Source organism: Drosophila ananassae, chromosome 2R, assembly GCF_017639315.1.
Source record: "Drosophila ananassae strain 14024-0371.13 chromosome 2R, ASM1763931v2, whole genome shotgun sequence".
NCBI classification, from domain to species: Eukaryota; Metazoa; Arthropoda; class Insecta; order Diptera; family Drosophilidae; genus Drosophila; species Drosophila ananassae.
Window position 1 is genome coordinate 1577121 of NC_057928.1, and position 19951 is coordinate 1597071.

Sequence of the window (19951 nt, forward strand, 5' to 3'; positions counted from 1 at the left end):
GAACAACTCGCAGACTTTCCTTCCTCGATCTAAATAAAACACAATAATCCTTTCACTACAAGCCACTTTGCAAAGATTTATCTAACTTACGTGCAAACTGCAACAGCACGGACTTGTCAAATTTAGGCTCTCAAAATCTTTCGTCGCCCGTCCGTATAATTGGCTCCCGTGGTTGCGGTTATATCCTCTGAGTATGACTCCACCGAATATGCACGTCCTTCTGGTTCCTTGTTCCAATTCGTAAAGAATTTGGAAATCCGGAAACCAAAAAATGTGTACCTGCGAACGAGAAAAACTTGGAATTGATCAGCTGATCTTGCACCCACGCTTACCAACACTATTTCATGTAAATTTCAAATCGTAAGCTTTACGTAAGCTTTGTTAACTATACAGGCCAACAGCAAAAAATTTCCAAAAAAACTTTTTCCTATGAAAGATTTTTATTTTCTTATTGAAATCACTAGATCAATGACTTTTTGAAAATATGAGAATCAAAACTCCAATTTAATTGACGAAAATATTGTTTAATAAAATATTTTCGAGTTTTCCCTTAAATCCGAAATTCTACTACTATTCTAATAGGAAAATGTTTGGGGAAAAATCATAGGATGAGTATTCCAAAGATATGGTAACTGCTAGATACCATTTTTATACCCTTGCAGAGGGTATTATAATTTTGGTCAAAAGTGTGCAACGCAGTGAAGGAGACATCTCCGACCCTATAAAGTATATATATTCTTGATCAGGATCACCTCCTGAGTCGATATGAGCATGTCCGTCTGTCCGTCTGTCTGTCTGTCTGTTTCTACGCAAACTAGTCTCTTAGTTTTAAAGCTATCGAGTTGAAACTTTGCACACACCCTTCTTTCTGTTGCAGGCAGTACATAAGTCGGAACGGCCGGGATCGGTCGACTATATCCTATAGCTGCCATATAACTGATTGATCGGAAATGCCATAACTTTGGTGTTTTTTAAGTTAGAGGGTTGGGACTTTCCACACATATTATGTTTGACCAAAATATCTTATGTACAAAATTTCATAAGGATCGGCCGACTATATCCTATAGCTGTCTGTTGGGCCAAGCAGCCACCAAAGAATTCATCTAAAATAATTATAATATGCTAAGCTGCAGCTGTTGTTATCAGCATGTTTCGTCTCTGTTTTGTCCCCAGTTTCGCATGCGCTTTATTGGCATTTGTAGCGTATGCGCTTTGGGGAGCTTTAGTTGAGCTTCTGCGCAAGCTCTTGTTTTGGCGTTTGTTGTGATTTGAGTTTATTGGAGCCGCTTGTATTAGGGTTAAATTGAGCCCAAAATAAATATATTGAAACTATAATTTGAAACGCGTATAGTTATTCGGTTGCTATTAAAAACTATTAATAGCTCAACATTTGGTGACCCCGACGTGATCTCATCCCGGTTGATTATTGTGATCAACATTAAAAGTGCCAAGAAAACGCCCTTGTTGTTGTTACAAGTTGCATTTTAATCAAATAATGGAGTCTGGAGCTGAGACTATTGGAGCTGCTGCCGCGAACCGGGAAAGGATGCTGCGGAGAAGAGCAGAGGTCACCTGCCAGGAGATGGAGGAGCTTAATTTTAGCGAGATCGGGAGTGATTTGTATTGGAGATTCTCGCAGCTGGCGACTGATGTGGAAGTGGAAATTCAGGTGGAGGTTGCCAAGCGCTCCATGAGAATCGCTGCCCACTCCACACTTCTCGACGGTGCCAGTGTATCGCCAATGCCATACAAACCAGCCCCCTCCTTGCCACCGTTGCCGATGCCAACATTCAGCGGCGGCTATGCCGAGTGGCCGGATTTCTGCGCCCTATTTAGGACAACCATCGACAGTCACCCGCACTTGACCAAGATGGAGAAGCTCAGGTGGCTCATTTCCTGCCTGCGGGACTCAGCCCTGGAGACTGTGAGGGCGCTAGAGATTACCGACGCTAACTATGATGTTGCCCTTGTCCTTTTGCGCAACCGTTTCAGCAACCGTCGGTTAATCTTCCAGGCTCACATCAACGAGATCCTGCAGCTAAGGGTGGTTGAGCCGGGATCCGTTGCTACTCTTCGGGAGTTATCCGACCGATTCAATGGACATATGCGGGCCCTCATGAGTTCCGGGACGTCGGCCGAAATTCAAGGGTGCCTCCTCATCCAGATCCTCTTCCAAAAGCTGGACCCCGCTACAAAGGCCAAATGGGAAGACTCTCTGGCAGGAAGCACTGATGACAGCCTTCCATCTTGGGAGTCTATGGCACGATTCTTAGAGCAAAGGTGCCGGACTCTCGAAAGCGTTGACTTTTCTTTGGCGTATTCACCAGTTAACCAAGTAGGCCGAGGTAGATCGTCCAATAACCGATCCTCGTGCATGGTTATTATTTCATTTCCTCGTGCATTTCATTTATAAGAGACTCATTTATAAGTCGGGTGGAGAAGCTTTAGCGGCTACGGTCCGCCATTCTGCTCGTTGGAGCTGACGGGCAAAAACAATGACGTTGCTTTGCAGATGCTAAACAAAAGGTTTAACTTATTTTTAAAACTCATGTTCATGAGGTACTGCATCTGAGGCCCGTAGAATGCGCATCGGCGACGAGGCTTCGTGATCTTTCCTATAAATTTAATTCGCATATGCGAGCCCAGGAACCTTGGTCTCGACGAAGCATGTTGCTAGCTGCATCATATTCCCAGTGTTGTTGCAGAAGTTAATGATGGCTGGATTTATGCCGTAAGTGTCTTGGATTTAGTCGCCTATCTCGGCATGGCAATGCTTCAAGCGGCCGGGCGTGTGGACGCAGGCATCATATGCATTTTGGTGACAACTCGCCAGCTGGTATCCAAGGCCAACATCCTTCTTCCGAGTTAGTGTAAGTAAGTCTTTGAAAACCATTTCGAAAGTCAAGAGTAAGAAAAGATGTTTGGTCCAATAAGTTGGTTATGGTGGAGTGGGGCTTCATACAGCCATGGTGGTAATTACAAAGTTGATGAAAATAAGGAGTGATTTATCTGACCGTCTGTCTGTCGGTTTCGGTTATCGAATTAAATCTTGGCACACATACTTCTTTTCCTTGCAGGTAGTATATAAGTAACGGCCAGGATCGTTTGACTATATCCTATAGCTGCCATAAACCTGAACGATCGGAAATGGCACAATCTTGCTATTTTTAAAGATGCTTGGGGCTGTTAACATTTCCAACATTTTTATTCGAAAATAGATTATTGAATCAATAAAATTTTCATAAGTATCTGCCATCTATATACGATTCGATATTTATATAATAATAAAAGCTGCTACCTAACAGCAAGGGTATATAAACTTCGGCTCCGCCCGAAGATAGCTTTCCTTCCATGTTTTTTTTTTTTCAAAAAAAGGAAAGATCCCAGAGTTTCCAGAGATAACTTAAATCTAGGCATTTTACGTTTTAGGAATTTGAAAATCCGATAACAATCTACTTTCTGAGACTGATCGACTATAAAAATTATTGGCTGATTTAATATAATCAAATAAAAAACTGGTAAAATAACGGCGGCATGCCACGCTCAAAATATCTGATATCCATTTTGGTGACGAAAATATACAATATATGCATAAAAAAATTACATATGAAAAATATTCTTGCCCGGTTTATATGGTTTATTGTTATTGTTCCACGTGCCGAATTTCTTGCGATTTTCATTTTGAAGTGCAAACAATTTACTAACAGCTGATGGGGCTTTGGATTTTTGGGATTATTTTTTTGAAGTGCGTTCGCGGCCAGCGGCCAGTTTTTAACAAAAAACATCTTATTAAAATAAAATACACTAAATGCACTATTTTTATTGTTTTTTTTATGTTTGCAAACTACCAAAAGCGAATCCACAACCCATCCAAGACGCTGATGTTGCTGTGCTTGCGAATTGCCCACCCTACCTACGATCTCGGCCGCTAGAACATCGCTCTTGTGATCCCTAATACACCCTACATTTGGGCCAACACCAGCTGAGTTCAGTCAAAGAAGAAAATTTTAGCTATTCATGATTTTATTCCAGTTGGTTAATATGAGATGCATGAGTTTGATGCGCAGTTATTTCAACTCATGATGTTATTATTTTAGTTGAATTAATAATAGTTAACTTTGTTAATAAACTATGCAAACAAAAGAAAATTTACAGCTGTGAGCTGAGAGACACACAAATATGAGGTTAAATCCGTTCTCGGATCACTGACCTACCCTAACACATGCTTAGCGGCTGATTTTACAGAACTTTCAACAATTTATTTCACTTGCGGCTGAGGATCGGCGATTTATTTCCCGCGCAGGAATAGGTGTGGGTGTGGGTTTGTGTGTGTGTTGATGTGGGGGTTGTTGCACCCTTAGGGCCTTCTGTTGCTGCTCGCAACTTTCCCTCACTTTAATTTTCCCCACCAGAAATTCGGCAAAGGAGATTTGTTGGGTTATACACGAACAGTCTGAACAACTCGCAGACTTTCCTTCCTCGATCTAAATAAAACACAATAATCCTTTCACTACAAGCCACTTTGCAAAGATTTATCTAACTTACGTGCAAACTGCAACAGCACGGACTTGTCAAATTTAGGCTCTCAAAATCTTTCGTCGCCCGTCCGTATAATTGGCTCCCGTGGTTGCGGTTATATCCTCTGAGTATGACTCCACCGAATATGCACGTCCTTCTGGTTCCTTGTTCCAATTCGTAAAGAATTTGGAAATCCGGAAACCAAAAAATGTGTACCTGCGAACGAGAAAAACTTGGAATTGATCAGCTGATCTTGCACCCACGCTTACCAACACTATTTCATGTAAATTTCAAATCGTAAGCTTTACGTAAGCTTTGTTAACTATACAGGCCAACAGCAAAAAATTTCCAAAAAAACTTTTTCCTATGAAAGATTTTTATTTTCTTATTGAAATCACTAGATCAATGACTTTTTGAAAATATGAGAATCAAAACTCCAATTTAATTGACGAAAATATTGTTTAATAAAATATTTTCGAGTTTTCCCTTAAATCCGAAATTCTACTACTATTCTAATAGGAAAATGTTTGGGGAAAAATCATAGGATGAGTATTCCAAAGATATGGTAACTGCTAGATACCATTTTTATACCCTTGCAGAGGGTATTATAATTTTGGTCAAAAGTGTGCAACGCAGTGAAGGAGACATCTCCGACCCTATAAAGTATATATATTCTTGATCAGGATCACCTCCTGAGTCGATATGAGCATGTCCGTCTGTCCGTCTGTCTGTCTGTCTGTTTCTACGCAAACTAGTCTCTTAGTTTTAAAGCTATCGAGTTGAAACTTTGCACACACCCTTCTTTCTGTTGCAGGCAGTACATAAGTCGGAACGGCCGGGATCGGTCGACTATATCCTATAGCTGCCATATAACTGATTGATCGGAAATGCCATAACTTTGGTGTTTTTTAAGTTAGAGGGTTGGGACTTTCCACACATATTATGTTTGACCAAAATATCTTATGTACAAAATTTCATAAGGATCGGCCGACTATATCCTATAGCTGTCTGTTGGGCCAAGCAGCCACCAAAGAATTCATCTAAAATAATTATAATATGCTAAGCTGCAGCTGTTGTTATCAGCATGTTTCGTCTCTGTTTTGTCCCCAGTTTCGCATGCGCTTTATTGGCATTTGTAGCGTATGCGCTTTGGGGAGCTTTAGTTGAGCTTCTGCGCAAGCTCTTGTTTTGGCGTTTGTTGTGATTTGAGTTTATTGGAGCCGCTTGTATTAGGGTTAAATTGAGCCCAAAATAAATATATTGAAACTATAATTTGAAACGCGTATAGTTATTCGGTTGCTATTAAAAACTATTAATAGCTCAACATTTGGTGACCCCGACGTGATCTCATCCCGGTTGATTATTGTGATCAACATTAAAAGTGCCAAGAAAACGCCCTTGTTGTTGTTACAAGTTGCATTTTAATCAAATAATGGAGTCTAGAGCTGAGACTATTGGAGCTGCTGCCGCGAACCGGGAAAGGATGCTGCGGAGAAGAGCAGAGGTCACCTGCCAGGAGATGGAGGAGCTTAATTTTAGCGAGATCGGGAGTGATTTGTATTGGAGATTCTCGCAGCTGGCGACTGATGTGGAAGTGGAAATTCAGGTGGAGGTTGCCAAGCGCTCCATGAGAATCGCTGCCCACTCCACACTTCTCGACGGTGCCAGTGTATCGCCAATGCCATACAAACCAGCCCCCTCCTTGCCACCGTTGCCGATGCCAACATTCAGCGGCGGCTATGCCGAGTGGCCGGATTTCTGCGCCCTATTTAGGACAACCATCGACAGTCACCCGCACTTGACCAAGATGGAGAAGCTCAGGTGGCTCATTTCCTGCCTGCGGGACTCAGCCCTGGAGACTGTGAGGGCGCTAGAGATTACCGACGCTAACTATGATGTTGCCCTTGTCCTTTTGCGCAACCGTTTCAGCAACCGTCGGTTAATCTTCCAGGCTCACATCAACGAGATCCTGCAGCTAAGGGTGGTTGAGCCGGGATCCGTTGCTACTCTTCGGGAGTTATCCGACCGATTCAATGGACATATGCGGGCCCTCATTAGTTCCGGGACGTCGGCCGAAATTCAAGGGTGCCTCCTCATCCAGATCCTCTTCCAAAAGCTGGACCCCGCTACAAAGGCCAAATGGGAAGACTCTCTGGCAGGAAGCACTGATGACAGCCTTCCATCTTGGGAGTCTATGGCACGATTCTTAGAGCAAAGGTGCCGGACTCTCGAAAGCGTTGACTTTTCTTTGGCGTATTCACCAGTTAACCAAGTAGGCCGAGGTAGATCGTCCAATAACCGATCCTCGTGCATGGTTATTAACGCCAGTCCTGTTCTATGCGCCCTGTGTGGTGTTTCGGCGCACGAGCTTCCAGCTTGTCCAAAGTTCAGTGCTTTGCCAATTGAGGAACGATACGACGAAGTGCGGCGTCTGGCTCGCTGTTTTGTTTGTCTGGAGGATGGCCATCTCGCTCGCGGATGCTCAGCTTCCCGCTGCTCGACGTGCAATCACCGTCATCATATTCTGTTGCACCCTCGCGGGCAGGTTTCACCCGCACGAGTCTCACGTCCCATCGGTGCAGTTGCTGGTGCGAACCCATCCCGCTCAATCAACCCTGTTATGAACCAGGATCGCAATGCTGAGCTAGTGCTCCTGCCAACAGCAAATGTACTCGTTCGTGGTCGATCTGGAGACTTCCTGCCTTGCCGAGCGTTACTGGATTCCGGTTCACAAGTACATCTCATCTCGTCGCGGCTGGCGAATGAACTTCAGCTTGGCCGCTCCAAATGCTCCACAACGGTGGCCGGTTTCGGCGGCGCTGGATTTGAAACAGATGGAGCATCGGTTAATGTGTGCTTGAAGTCCCGCCTTAGCACATATTCAGTGGAAATTGAGGCTGTTGTGGCTTCACATATAACGGACTATCAGCCCAGCCAGGACATAGATGCTTCGGGCTGGAAGATTCCTGGTAATATGGACCTAGCTGACCCCAACTTCCACAAAACGCAGCGAGTGGACCTGCTGATTGGAGCCGGCTTATTCTTTGACCTGTTGTCGGCTGGCCAAATCCAGTTAGGTCACGGGCTCCCAATTGCTCAGAACACTCGATTTGGCTGGGTGTTTTCTGGCCACGGTGGACTATCACGGGATGTGTCGGCGCTCTGTGGTAGGGAGGACAACCCATGGAACAACCTCTGCAATAATGTGACTGCTGCCCCTTCCGACATTGTTATTGAAGGCTAACCCTTCAATGGGGGGAGGATGTTGGGCCAAGCAGCCACCAAAGAATTCATCTAAAATAATTATAATATGCTAAGCTGCAGCTGTTGTTATCAGCATGTTTCGTCTCTGTTTTGTCCCCAGTTTCGCATGCGCTTTATTGGCATTTGTAGCGTATGCGCTTTGGGGAGCTTTAGTTGAGCTTCTGCGCAAGCTCTTGTTTTGGCGTTTGTTGTGATTTGAGTTTATTGGAGCTGCTTGTATTAGGGTTAAATTGAGCCCAAAATAAATATATTGAAACTATAATTTGAAACGCGTATAGTTATTCGGTTGCTATTAAAAACTATTAATAGCTCAACACTGTCATAGAACGATCGAAATTGGCATAACTTTGGTGTTTTTTAAGTTAGAAAGATGGGATTTAGTACAGATTCTATTTTGGGAAAAAAACAATCTGATCTGCCAATTTTCATAAGGATCGGCCGACTATATACGATCTTCTATATATCTAATAATATAAGATGCGTGGCGCCACCTAGCGGACTGCGACTGAACTGCAAGGGTATATCAACTTCAGCTCCGCCCGAAGTTAGCTTTCCTTTCTTGTTTAATTTTAGTTGGTACACATACATTTCAAAAATGATATGCACTAAAAACAATGACGGTCAACGCAATAACACGGACTACATAATTTAATATATGGTAAAATTTGATCAATTTCTTCTCTTAGGTGTACCGCGGAAACTGTGCGTGATACAACCTATGTATGTTTATTCTGGACTTTGGTTCAGGGGAGCATAAAGGTTATGAAGCAGGTAAAATTATGCGTGGAGGAAAAGAAAAGTTGGAAATTTTCGGCCTGTGCTATCGACTACAAATCATTTAGCTTTTATCAGGCCACCAACTTTTTGCGCTAATTTGACTAATTTGAATATTTTGGCTGATACATATATCTTGAACCGTCTTTGGTCCCCGATAAAATTGTACCTTAGCTTCACAGCCAGCACCATGGGTAGCTTATCGGACTATATCTTGAGTAAGCAACTTTTCCCAGATATGCACGATATCGAAAAAAAAACAAAAAATCGAACGAAAAAAGTGGCGTTAATTCAAGGGCTATCTCCACATGCAATGTGAATAGAATCCTCTTGAGCCAATTTGAAAAAAACAACTTTTTTTCTTACGATTTAGAAATTTGATCTTAAAAAAAAGGGAAAAACATAGGTAAAAACCTTTCTAACGATGCTATATTTCGTGAGCTTGAAGCTAAAGTTAGCTTCATTTGTTGTAAAGTTATGAGTTTTTTAAATTTAAAGATATTTTTAATTTTTTAAAAGTGTTTCACATTTTTGGAAGTTTCTCCCAAACAAAACTACTAGGTGGGGTGAAAAGTAAACTCCATGACCGCCATAAAGCGCTACTACTGCAAAGAAGGTTTTGGTTCCTTACGGTGCGTACATGTTTATGCAAGTATACCAAATTTCAGTGCGATACTGCCCTTAGTTTTGTTTTGGCCGCTGATTGTTGTTGACGTGTTTGGCATCATGTTGAATATGGACAAAAATGATTTTCGTTCTCTCATAAAAAATTATTTTTTGAGAGGCAAAACGGCGAAGGAAACAAAAAAAAATTGAACAAATATTATGGATTACACCAACTTCAGATTACCGTCAGATTACACCATATTAGTTTCGAGAGTTTCGTGGTGGCCGCAACTCCACTACCGATAAAGTCCGCAGCGGCAGGGCTTCCGATGCGGTTACAGAGGACAATGTCAAAAAATGCATGAAATGGTATTGGCGTTACCAGATGTCACAAAGATCAGTACTGAGCGCACTCGTCATATTTTGAGCGTCATATGTTAAGGCTTAAGTTTTTTGGGATTGTCATGGCAAACTCTTCGTGAACCACCTCGAATAAGGAAAACCCATCAATAGCGAGTATTTCTGTGAATTATTGGAGCGATTGAAGGCCGAAATCGCCGCAAAATGGCTTCACATGAAGCGAAAAAAAATTTTGTTTTTGCAAGAAAATGCACCGGCGCACAAGAGCGTAGCAACCACGGCTAAAATAAGTTTCTTAGGGCTCAAAATTCTTCGGCATCCAACTTATTCACCCGGTTTGGCTCCCTCGGACTATTATCTCTTCCCGAACCTGAAAAGATGGATTATTAATAAAAAAATTCAGCTCACGCGAGGAAGTCATCTACGCCGCGGAAGCGTGCAGACCTTTCGAAAAATTACTTTAGTAAAAACAAGCACAGTTCAATTTCATATAATTTATTTAGAATGTTTTGTCTTTATACAAAGTTGTTTATGGATAGATGCGACTGCGAGGGGGTGAATACCGAATTAGAATACAAAACGGGAGCGCGGCTCAACGCTTGATGCTGCGGAGCGATCGAGAGAGCCCGGGAGAGAGCGAGATAAACGCTAGTGCATAACGGCAGATGCAGGTGGCCGATCGAATGCACGAGAGCGGGCGACGCGAACATAAGTACAAAAGAGAGTGACGTCACAAACTCAATAAATTATTGCCGTCCAAACTTCTTTCCGGCGGCTGCTTGACCCGACATACTCCCCCCGTTGGAAGATGGGCTTTCAACAGCATCATGAAGGGGCAGCAGATACAATTTGTTGACTGCCCGTCTCCGTAGCTCAGCAGCGCCACTCGACACACTCCGTCATCTCCGACGACCATTTCCGACACCCTCGCCAGGGGCCACTTTATTGGAGGCAAGTTTTCGTCCTTCACCAGCAGGATGTCATTTACTGCTATGCCTTGACCAGGGATGCGCCATTTGGACCGTTGCTGCAACAGGGTTAAATACTCTTCCTTCCATCTGGACCAGAAACACTGCTGAAGAAAGACGAGGCCCTCCGTGCAGAAAATGATTAGGAGTCAGGACATCCAGATCAGCAGGATTTTCAGAGAGAGGGACTAATGGCCTCGAATTAATCACTGCAGCAATATTGTACACCAGCGTCTGCAAATCGTCGGCCTTTAGTACAGCCGAGCCCACGACTCTATAAAAATGATACTTGGCGGATACAGCAGCTTCCCACAAGCCGCCAAAGTGGGGAGAACGGGGAGGGATAAACTTCCACTCGATTGATTCTGGAAGGCAAAAATCCAAGACAGCTCTCTGGTGCTCGTCGCCAAGAAATAGTCTCTTTAATTCGCTCAACTGATTTTTGGCTCCAACGAAATTGGTGGCGTTGTCGGACCAGATCTGTCGAGGCTTCTTCCTGATAAAAATAAATCTCCTCAGTGCAAGCAGAAAGGCGGCGGTGGACCGATCCCTCACCAGCTCTAAATGGACGGCCTTTGTCGTGAAACAAATGAAGACGCTAATGTAACATTTTATGGGAGCCTTGTTGCGAACCTCCGACTTATAGAAGAAAGGACCGCAAAAATCGATGCCGGTTACATCGAAGACTTGATAACCTTCCACTCTCTCCTTTGGAAGATCGCCCATTACATGCTCCAACAAACGAGGTTTCATCCGAAAGCATCTCACACATGTATTTGTCGCCTTGAGCACAGTTTTTCTCCCCCCAATCGGCCAATACTGAGAACGCCAATAACGATCGAGGTCCAGCGTGCAGGTTGCGCTCATGAAAGCTAAGGACTATGCTTCGCGTTACCGGATGGCTCCTGGGCAAAATTACTGGGTGACGACCATCGTAATCCAAGGATGAATTCTTGAGACGCCCGTCTACTCGAAGCAATCCAAACTGATCCAAAAAGGGGGATAACGAAGCCAGCGAACTGGAGGAGGCAACCATTCCCTTTGTCGGCAACGACCTTATTTAATCACCAAAATGAGCGCGCTGAACTGCCCACAAAAGCTTGCGAGTACCCGCCTTGAGATCATGAACGGTAATTTCTTTATGCCGAACCCGTCTGCCAAGCTTATAGACGTAAGCAAACACTCGCTGAAGAGCTGGAAAGGAGTTAACGTACTTGCATGTCGCCACGATGTCTGTATATGGCGACTTCAGCAATAAAACTGAAGGACGAAGCTCTAACGCTGGCTTCTCGACTACTACCGTCACTGGCCAGTGCTCCTGTGTCTTTAACAGATAGGGCGGACCCTGACACCATAGTCTGGATCCGATCAACTCAGTAGGAAGGGCTCCACGAGACAAGATATCTGCTGGATTTTCCAACGTAAGCACATATCGTGGCAGGCTCCTCTCGAATCCACGATAACACGGTTGAAGAGTCGCACCAACAAAAATACTTTCCTCTGTAAGCGCCTAGACTATGAACCTCTGCCATCATTCTCGCCAACAACTCAGCTCCAGCCAGCTCCAACTTCGGTACAGTTAACGTCTTAAGAGGCGATACTCGAGATTTCGCACATAGAAAGCGGCTCTCAGTCCCTGGCGACCTGGAAACTATGTAGCATGCTCCGTAGGCTTCAATGCTGGCGTCACAAAATCCATAAATCTCCACAAGTGCTCCAGACGTAAGTGCCAGCCGAGGAAATTCTGCACGTTTTGTGTGACTGAAGCTCCGGCAGATCTCTTGCCACTCGGTGTAAAAACCCTGAGGTAAGCTTTCATCCCAAGAAAGATGCTCTCGGCACAGCTTCTGCAAGAATATTTTTGCTTTGAAACCACTGGACCAACAAGGCCCAGCGGATCGTATAACCGCGCTATTGATGACAGGACAGAACGTCGAGACGGCTTCGAAGTGGACTGAAGAGAAGAAAACGAAAGCAGCAGCTGATCTGTGGAATGATCCCAAGCCAATCCTAACGATTTCGTGAAGTTGCTGCCGTCATCAAAAGTTAGATAACCTTCCGATCCTCTTTAGGCACGCCGTCCAACACGCTAGGGATATTGGAGCACCATTTCCGCAGCTGAAATTCGCCCTTGGACAAAAGCGCTGATATCTGCCCAAAAATGCCAATAACCTCCTCCTTGGAGCTGCCACCAGAAATGAGATCATCTCGAAGCAAGATTTCGGATCCCACTGGAAAGTCTTCCACCTCGTCCCTAGCCAATTGGTGCATCGCTCGAACGGATAGATAGGACGCAGGCTTTGTTCCATTAGTATCAGTGTCCAATTTATATGTTTGTAGCTCCTCCAGAGGGGAATCTCGCCACAGAATGCACCTCAAGAAGCTGTCAGACGACGCCATCCTCACACATCGGTACACCTAACAAATGTCGCCAGTCAGCGCTACCGGATGCGAACGAAACCTCAGCAGGATGTGAAAAAGCTTAGATTGGATGACCGGCCCAGCCATTAATATGTCATTCAAAGAATAGCCGGAGGTGGTAACAGCGGAACCGTCGAACACCACTCTATGTTTCGTCGTGGTGCTGCCCTTCTTTAGCACACAGTGATGTGGCAGAAAATATTTGCAGTCTCGATGCAACTCCGGCGGAACCAGGGACATATGACCTAGGTTAAGATACTCCTTTATGAAGGCCGAATACTGAGTGCGCAGTTCGGGCTGATGAGACAGTTTCCTCTCTAACGACTGGAAGCGACGTAGAGCCTGTGAGTACGAATCACCCAATAAACCGGAGTTGTGTTTAATTGGTAACCTGACTGTATAGGCACCACCTTCTAACCGCACGAAGTTTTTAACAAAGTGACTCTGGCAATCCAGTTCTTTCTTTGTCGACTTCACAATTGGATTGGTGCAGGTTTGTGACAGGATCGGTGCAGGGACAAATGAATTTGCCCGACACAAAGCAGCTCGTAAAATAATCCAGCTCCAATTAGCAAGTCAACTCGCTGCGCCTGGTGAAACTGAGGATCTGCTAGCTTTACATTGGCAGGAATTTTCCAAGAGCTGACGTCTAATGCAAAATTGGGCTGAAGGTCAGTGATGTTGGAGGCTACGATCGCAGTTACTTGCGCCGAGTAGTCAGAGCATTGGGATTGCAAGCTGACTTGCACAGAAAACCCATCAGTGGAAAACCGGAGACCTTATCCGCAGCTGCAGCTGGTTCGCCAGCCTTGAGGTGACTAGATGGACCTGCGAACCAGAATCTAGCAGCGCTCGGCAGGGCAGTAGAACTCCGGAGCGGTTCCTGACCAAAATATTGGCAGTGGCTAGCAGCACCACATCGCCAAAACGATCCTTGGCTACAAGAGAATTGACGTGAGCGGACGCCGACCGAGAAACAGCGTCGCAAGATGCAGAAACCTCGGGAGAGGAGTGTTGGCCTTGAGATGGCGAATTTCCACCAAAATGCAGCAAACTATGATGCCTGCGTCCACAAGCACGGCAGCTTGACGAATTGCAATGCCGAGCAATCCAATTCTTCCTTTGACGCCTTCACAATTGGATCGGTGCAGGTTTGTGACAGGATCGGTGCAGGGACAAATGAATTTGCCCAAAGCAGCTCGTAAAATAATCCAATTGCAATGCCGAGATAGGTGCCCAGCTCCAAGGCACTTCCGGCATAAATCCAATCGCCTAACTTCGCCTAAACGATCCTCAGGCGACAAGCTTAAAAACCTTGGGCAGGAGTTTATTATGTGAGAATGGCCCTCACAAATCATGCATGCGGACGAGTTGGTAATCACAAATGCAGAGTTACCTGAATGAAAGGACCTACGCCGGCCTACCGCAAGGATTGGTGCATACAATGTCGTCGGCAAATCCATGCTCTCCAAAGTCCGCCATCTCTGCTCTAGAAAACTGGCGATGGACTCCCACGTTGGAATGCAATCCAAGGAATCCGACTCAGCTTGCATTTCCTTCCACTTAGACTGCGTGGCATCATCAACCTTCTGCAACAGCACCTGGATAATGATGCAGCTAGCAATCTGCTTCGTCGTTCCCATGCTTAAATTTGTCCAAAAGCTCGCGAAGCCTCGACGCAGATGCGGACTCTACGGCCCTCAGATTCATTATCTCATTAACATGAGCTTGAAAAATGAGCCTGCGATTACTAAAGTTTGTGAAAGTCAGATTTACTGACATTAGTTTTCTATTTGTTTGCCGCTCTGGGAGACATCCTCATCTTATTTTAAAACTGCGTTTTTATTTAATTTGTTTTGTAAAAAATTCGTCGTTTCTTATTTAAAATTAATAAAGCATATTATTTTCACAGATTTTAAAATCGAATGCAGTGATGTATTTGAATAAAAATTTGTAAATTTTATTCGAATCATAGCTCGGCTTTGCTTGTTCTTTTTGGTGTTGCTTCTATTTTCGTGCAATAGAGATTCTTATCTCTATTACCTACATTCTTTACCACTTCAACCAATCGCTCTCTTTGAAGCTTTCTTTTTTTTTGTTAAAGTGTTAAAATTAGTTAAAATTAAATTATAGTTCGTCTGTTTTGTTAAGTCTTGTAATAAGATGATTTTGACATTTTTTGACACGGCTTTAGATGCCATTGGCCACAGGTTGGGTTTCCACTACTGTTGTGATAGTGGTCGTGCTTATTAGGACGTTCATACCAATACAGACTAACAGATTTAAAGAGTTGATTAGTGGTTTTCGTAAAATCAACTCTGTGAGCTTGATTCACACTAAATGATTCTCCAAAGCGTAAGATCTTTAGCCTGCTTAGCTGACAGAATGCATTCTGATTAGGCGGTAAGAAAAGCATGCGGTATGCTGCTTCCGAATATCGCAGCACCACCATTCGGACCACCCGTACTGACTGATGTTACAGTATTAGTACCTGCGACACCAAAACCCTTACTAGTCATTCCGCCATTCAAATTTTTTATTTAAAAACATCAGCCTAGTAAGGTGAAGAAAAAATTGCAAACCTATAGGAGTCAAACCATTACATGTAAAAGCCACTGACTATCCTCGTACCTCCTACATCCTTCTAAAAGCAAACAATTTCATCATAAACTCCTACCTAAAAGAATACTTAATGAATTCGGCGGAAACTCTGTTCTGATAGTTCTTTCTTTGTTTCCCACATTATACTTTTAACAGAAACTTGGTTACAGGCTGACGATGAGGAGTCCTGATTTCCTTTGTCCGCTCTTCAATCCGTTTATTATGTTATCTTATGTCCGATTGCGATCAGCTGGAAACTCTAGGTGACTTTATATCCTTGAACTTTTGGATAAATAAGATAAATTTTTAATATATTTTTTTAATAATATATAATATAATAATATATATAATAATATATAATAATGGAGGCCAACATGGCGGGAAATGGCATCCACACCATATGCCGTATGGTCAGCACAATTGGCATGTGAAACACTTTCACACAGCCAACAATAGATGCTGGGCTGGGATGATGAAATAGGCTTATTGCACGATTTTAACGAGCAAACAATATTATATTCCATTATGTTTACTGGATTGATTTTTCTAAAAAAAAACAATTGTAATGTGCAAATTAGCAATTTTTTCAAATCCATAAAATGTTTACCCAAATATGGAACTGTACAAACGCTTAGCAATACGGTAAAATTGTAAAAATTGTGATTTTCGTTTCATTAATGTTGCTTTGTTTTATTAATTTGATATAGAACTGGTTCATGCCCATTTGATCCGCCAATTATGCCAATTTAGTTTTTTGATAACAACCGATTTTGTCTGCCGTTTAATATTAATATTCACGCGGCTTCATGCCGTTGAGATCGTTGAGGGTGCTGAATCTGTTATTTGGCAATGTCTGAATTTTAGTGACGCTGTCCAACTTTGATTGACATTTGATTTAAACGTTTTAAATTGTAAATTCTCTTACTAAATACTAATTTCACAGGCAAACAACATAAAATTTGCACTCATAATTTCACTTTCTCCATAACCGTTAGGCTCTCTTGAACCAAAGTCTAGAACAAACATAGGTTTATCATTCACAGAAATTGATTAAATTTTAGCATTTCCAGAAAATGGTAAAACCTTGACCGAAAAATAGAATGTTGAATATCATCGAATTGTGTTGTGTCTTTCAATAAATATATATTATTAAAAACTAGAAATATTTAAAAAATGAATAATGCACTAGTTTCCGAGTACCTACCAGCAAAAAAAAGAAGGGGAGAAAGGAATGGATCTTTTTTTCTGTTGGCCTGTGATGTTAGTGAATACAGCTCTAACATAATTTTACATTACGTTAATATTTTTACCTTCGAAATACACAAGCACCTCAAAGAAAAACCAACCTTTTTTGCAAAGAAAGAGATAGCTGAATTTGATCTAAGCCAAAGTTCATATACCTTTGCAGTTAAGTAGGAGTTTATATTGTAAGCTATACATCAGTTCAAATATAATATGCCGATCCTTATGAGAACTTCGAAATGAAATTAATTTAAAAAAAATGGAAAAGTCCCAAGTTTCTATCAGCTATTTAAATTTATCAATTTCAATTTATCTGCATGAAAAAGGATGTGTGCCAAGTTTAAACCCGATAGCTTCAAAACTAAAAAACTAGTTAAAACTATAAAAATATTTGAAACAGCACGAAGCATCTTTAAAACTAGCATTAAAGTTGACGCGTAGATCGCTTCAAAGTTCTGCAACATCCATCTCGGACAGCTACTTGTGAATCCGCGACGATACCTTCCAATTCGCTAAGCCGCTCATTTATCATCGCCTCCGGTTTCATCGCCATCGATAGCGCATGATGGCGCAAATGCAAAGATAAAGAAAAGAAAGCTGCTTGACCCGACAAGTAGTTTAAACAGATTTTAAAAATAATTTTGAGTTTTGTTGGTATAAATTACGAATTGGAATAGTTTGACATACTTGATCTGCGTGGATCTATGTAATAGGAGACTATTTGCCAAATCAGGTAGCTTTATCTCTTATAGCTTATAGGTGCTCAAAGTTGGCTTATGGCTGAAGAAGAAGCAATACATTTTAACACACCTCACCAAAAAAATGTGTATTCGTTTTGAAATCTGTTTTATACCAAATAACATCCTATGGTCGGACAAGAAAAGTAAGCTAACTTCGAGCGGAGCCGAAACTGATATACTGATGCAGTTTAATAGGTTAGGTTATATCCTAAGATATATTTTCTAAATATCGCCTAAAGACAAATAAGTTGTAGTTAATCCTTGTAATAATAATTTTATAACATTAATTTCTTAATGTTCAAGCATCGAACACGATAAAAATTCCGAAGATAGAATTTCAAGAGATCGGACCCATGGGAATAAGTGATTATTAGCATGGTTTAAAAACGATTTCCTGCAGTCTAAACAAATACTTATGTGGTGCACTTAAAGCACTTATGAAAGGGTCACATAGCATGTCAGCGTGCAGTCCGTTGATAAGTATTTTTGAATAGATTTAAGATTTTTATGTATCTTTCTTGTATGAGAATTGTATAAAATTAAAACAGTTTTAAAACGAAACTCATTGGAGTAACACCTAGATATTACAATGGGCTCCTTTTATCACTTAAAATAAAATCTTTAAAAAGTCCCATCCTTCTACCTTTAAAACCATGCCCACAGAAATGTGCCACTTTTAGCCGCCATTAGGAATTTTTTAAACTTTTTTAAATTCTCTGATAATAAATTAATATGAATATCAAAACAAAAAGTTCGTGAGCCTTTTTATTGAGCTAAAACAAAAATACAAACTTTGCCTTTTTATGTAGGTAGTAAGGACAGCCTTCGCTGTAAGTGTATATCTAATTCGGATCCGCCTAAAGTTAGTTTTCCACTATGGATTTTATTGTTTACTTGCAATAAAATATTTTTAAAGTGTAATTTTCTACACCTATATTGCATATTTTCCTAAGCAAAATTGATTGAATTACCGATATAAAAATTGAATTAGATTCAAAAATGTGATTAGAAAAGAGAGAAAACTTTTTTTTTTTTGGTGACTCTAATGTTCCGACTACTGTCGCCAAATTTCTTCCAACTTAAATAACTTTTGGAAAATTTTCTGGTAAAAATATTCTAATTAAAACTACTCTATGATTGGTGTATCATTTATTTATATTGGACGCATACAGATAATTCTTCGGCTATATCACACTCTTGAGGTTTTAACTGAAACCAAGACTTTAATTGCTTTAATTAAGTCTCCACTTAAATCTCATAAAGTTCAATTCTTTGCGTCCGCTTCTTATACAAATCCGACTGTTGAATACCGAAATGGTATTCAAGGCACCTTTTAAAATTAAAGCACATTAAGAAAAGACTCATAAATAAACATCAAATAATTGACTGTACAAGATACTTAGCAGCTCGGTCCAATTTCACTGTGCATAACGCAAAATATTATAGGAGTTATATTCGTCGCTGCCTGATTCAGTTTACACAGGATCCGAAGCAGTTTTCTAACTATGTAAACACTAAGTGCATACATGTATCTTTTTCTCCTCTGCTTACGTTTGAGATATAAGTTCTCAACACCGATCAGGCAACGGACGATCCGATCAGCCAAGCTTATATTTTGCCCATCTTTTGATCAAAGTGGTGTGTTATCGGATCTTCTTAAGGTCAAGACCATTTATTCGCCAGGCCCCGATAGAATACCAGGCTGTGTTCTGAAGAACTGCTATGAGGCTCTATGCAAACAGCTTCTTAAAGTCTTATATCTATCGCTGGAAAGAATCTTACAAAAAAAAGGGAACAAATCCGACGCTGCAAATTATAGAGGCATTTTAAATTGTCAGCAATTTCAAATCTTTTTGAAAAACTAATCACTCCACATTTGCAAAACCTATGTAGTTCAATAATATCTCCGTGCCTGCATGGCTTCATAAAGCACCGGCCCACCACTACCAACTTATTGGAGCTATATCTTTTATCTTAACATGGCTCCGGAATGGTTCCAGAATACAAACAGACGTCATTTACACTGACTTCAGTAAAGCATTTGACTCTCATTCGCTTTTATAAGCAAACTCAGTCTTTTGGGATTGCGAACTGATCTCCTTATCTAGATTTCGAGCTACTTATTTGGGAGAACCCAACGTGTCTTCTTTAAAGATGTTACCTCGCGTTTAGTCCGCACCACATCAGGGGTGCACCAAGGAAGCCATCTTGGACTTTTATTTTTCACACTTTTTATTAACGACTTGCCCTTTGCCTAAACTGATTCACTTGTACTTAAGTACGCTTATGATGTTAGGCTTTGTCTGTATGTATACTAACATTTACTAGCGCCCAATCCGACTTCAATCCGATTTGGATAAATTTCAAAATTGGTGTTTAGCAAATAACCTAAAGCTTAATGGATCGAAATGTAAATTCATGTCCTTTTATCGATCTAGTCCTCACCAGGCTCATCAT

The 19951-nt window shown here is 41.8% G+C and overlaps 1 protein-coding gene across 1 annotated transcript; it reads right to left on the reverse strand.

Moving 5' to 3' along the window:
* Window positions 1-9824: 9824 nt before the first annotated feature.
* LOC123257061 lies at window positions 9825-11216 on the reverse strand. The gene is made up of 3 exons (XM_044714487.1): window positions 10701-11216; window positions 10369-10615; window positions 9825-9892 (listed from the first exon to the last, which is right to left on the reverse strand). Exons 1-3 carry the CDS (start codon window positions 11214-11216, stop codon window positions 9825-9827), a joined length of 831 nt encoding a protein of 276 aa, XP_044570422.1.
* Between the last annotated feature and the right edge of the window lie 8735 nt (window positions 11217-19951).

Coding starts and splice junctions, on each gene's coding strand:
- LOC123257061 (XM_044714487.1), bottom strand. CDS start 11,216: ATGGGCGATCTTCCAAAGGAGAGAGTGGAAGGTTATCAAGTCTTCGAT. Junction 10,616..10,700: donor TGGTGTACAATATTGCTGCA/GTGATTAATTCG, acceptor TTCTGCACGGAG/GGCCTCGTCTTTCTTCAGCA. Junction 9,893..10,368: donor AGACGGGCAGTCAACAAATT/GTATCTGCTGCC, acceptor CCATCTTTTCAG/GTTCGGGAAGAGATAATAGT.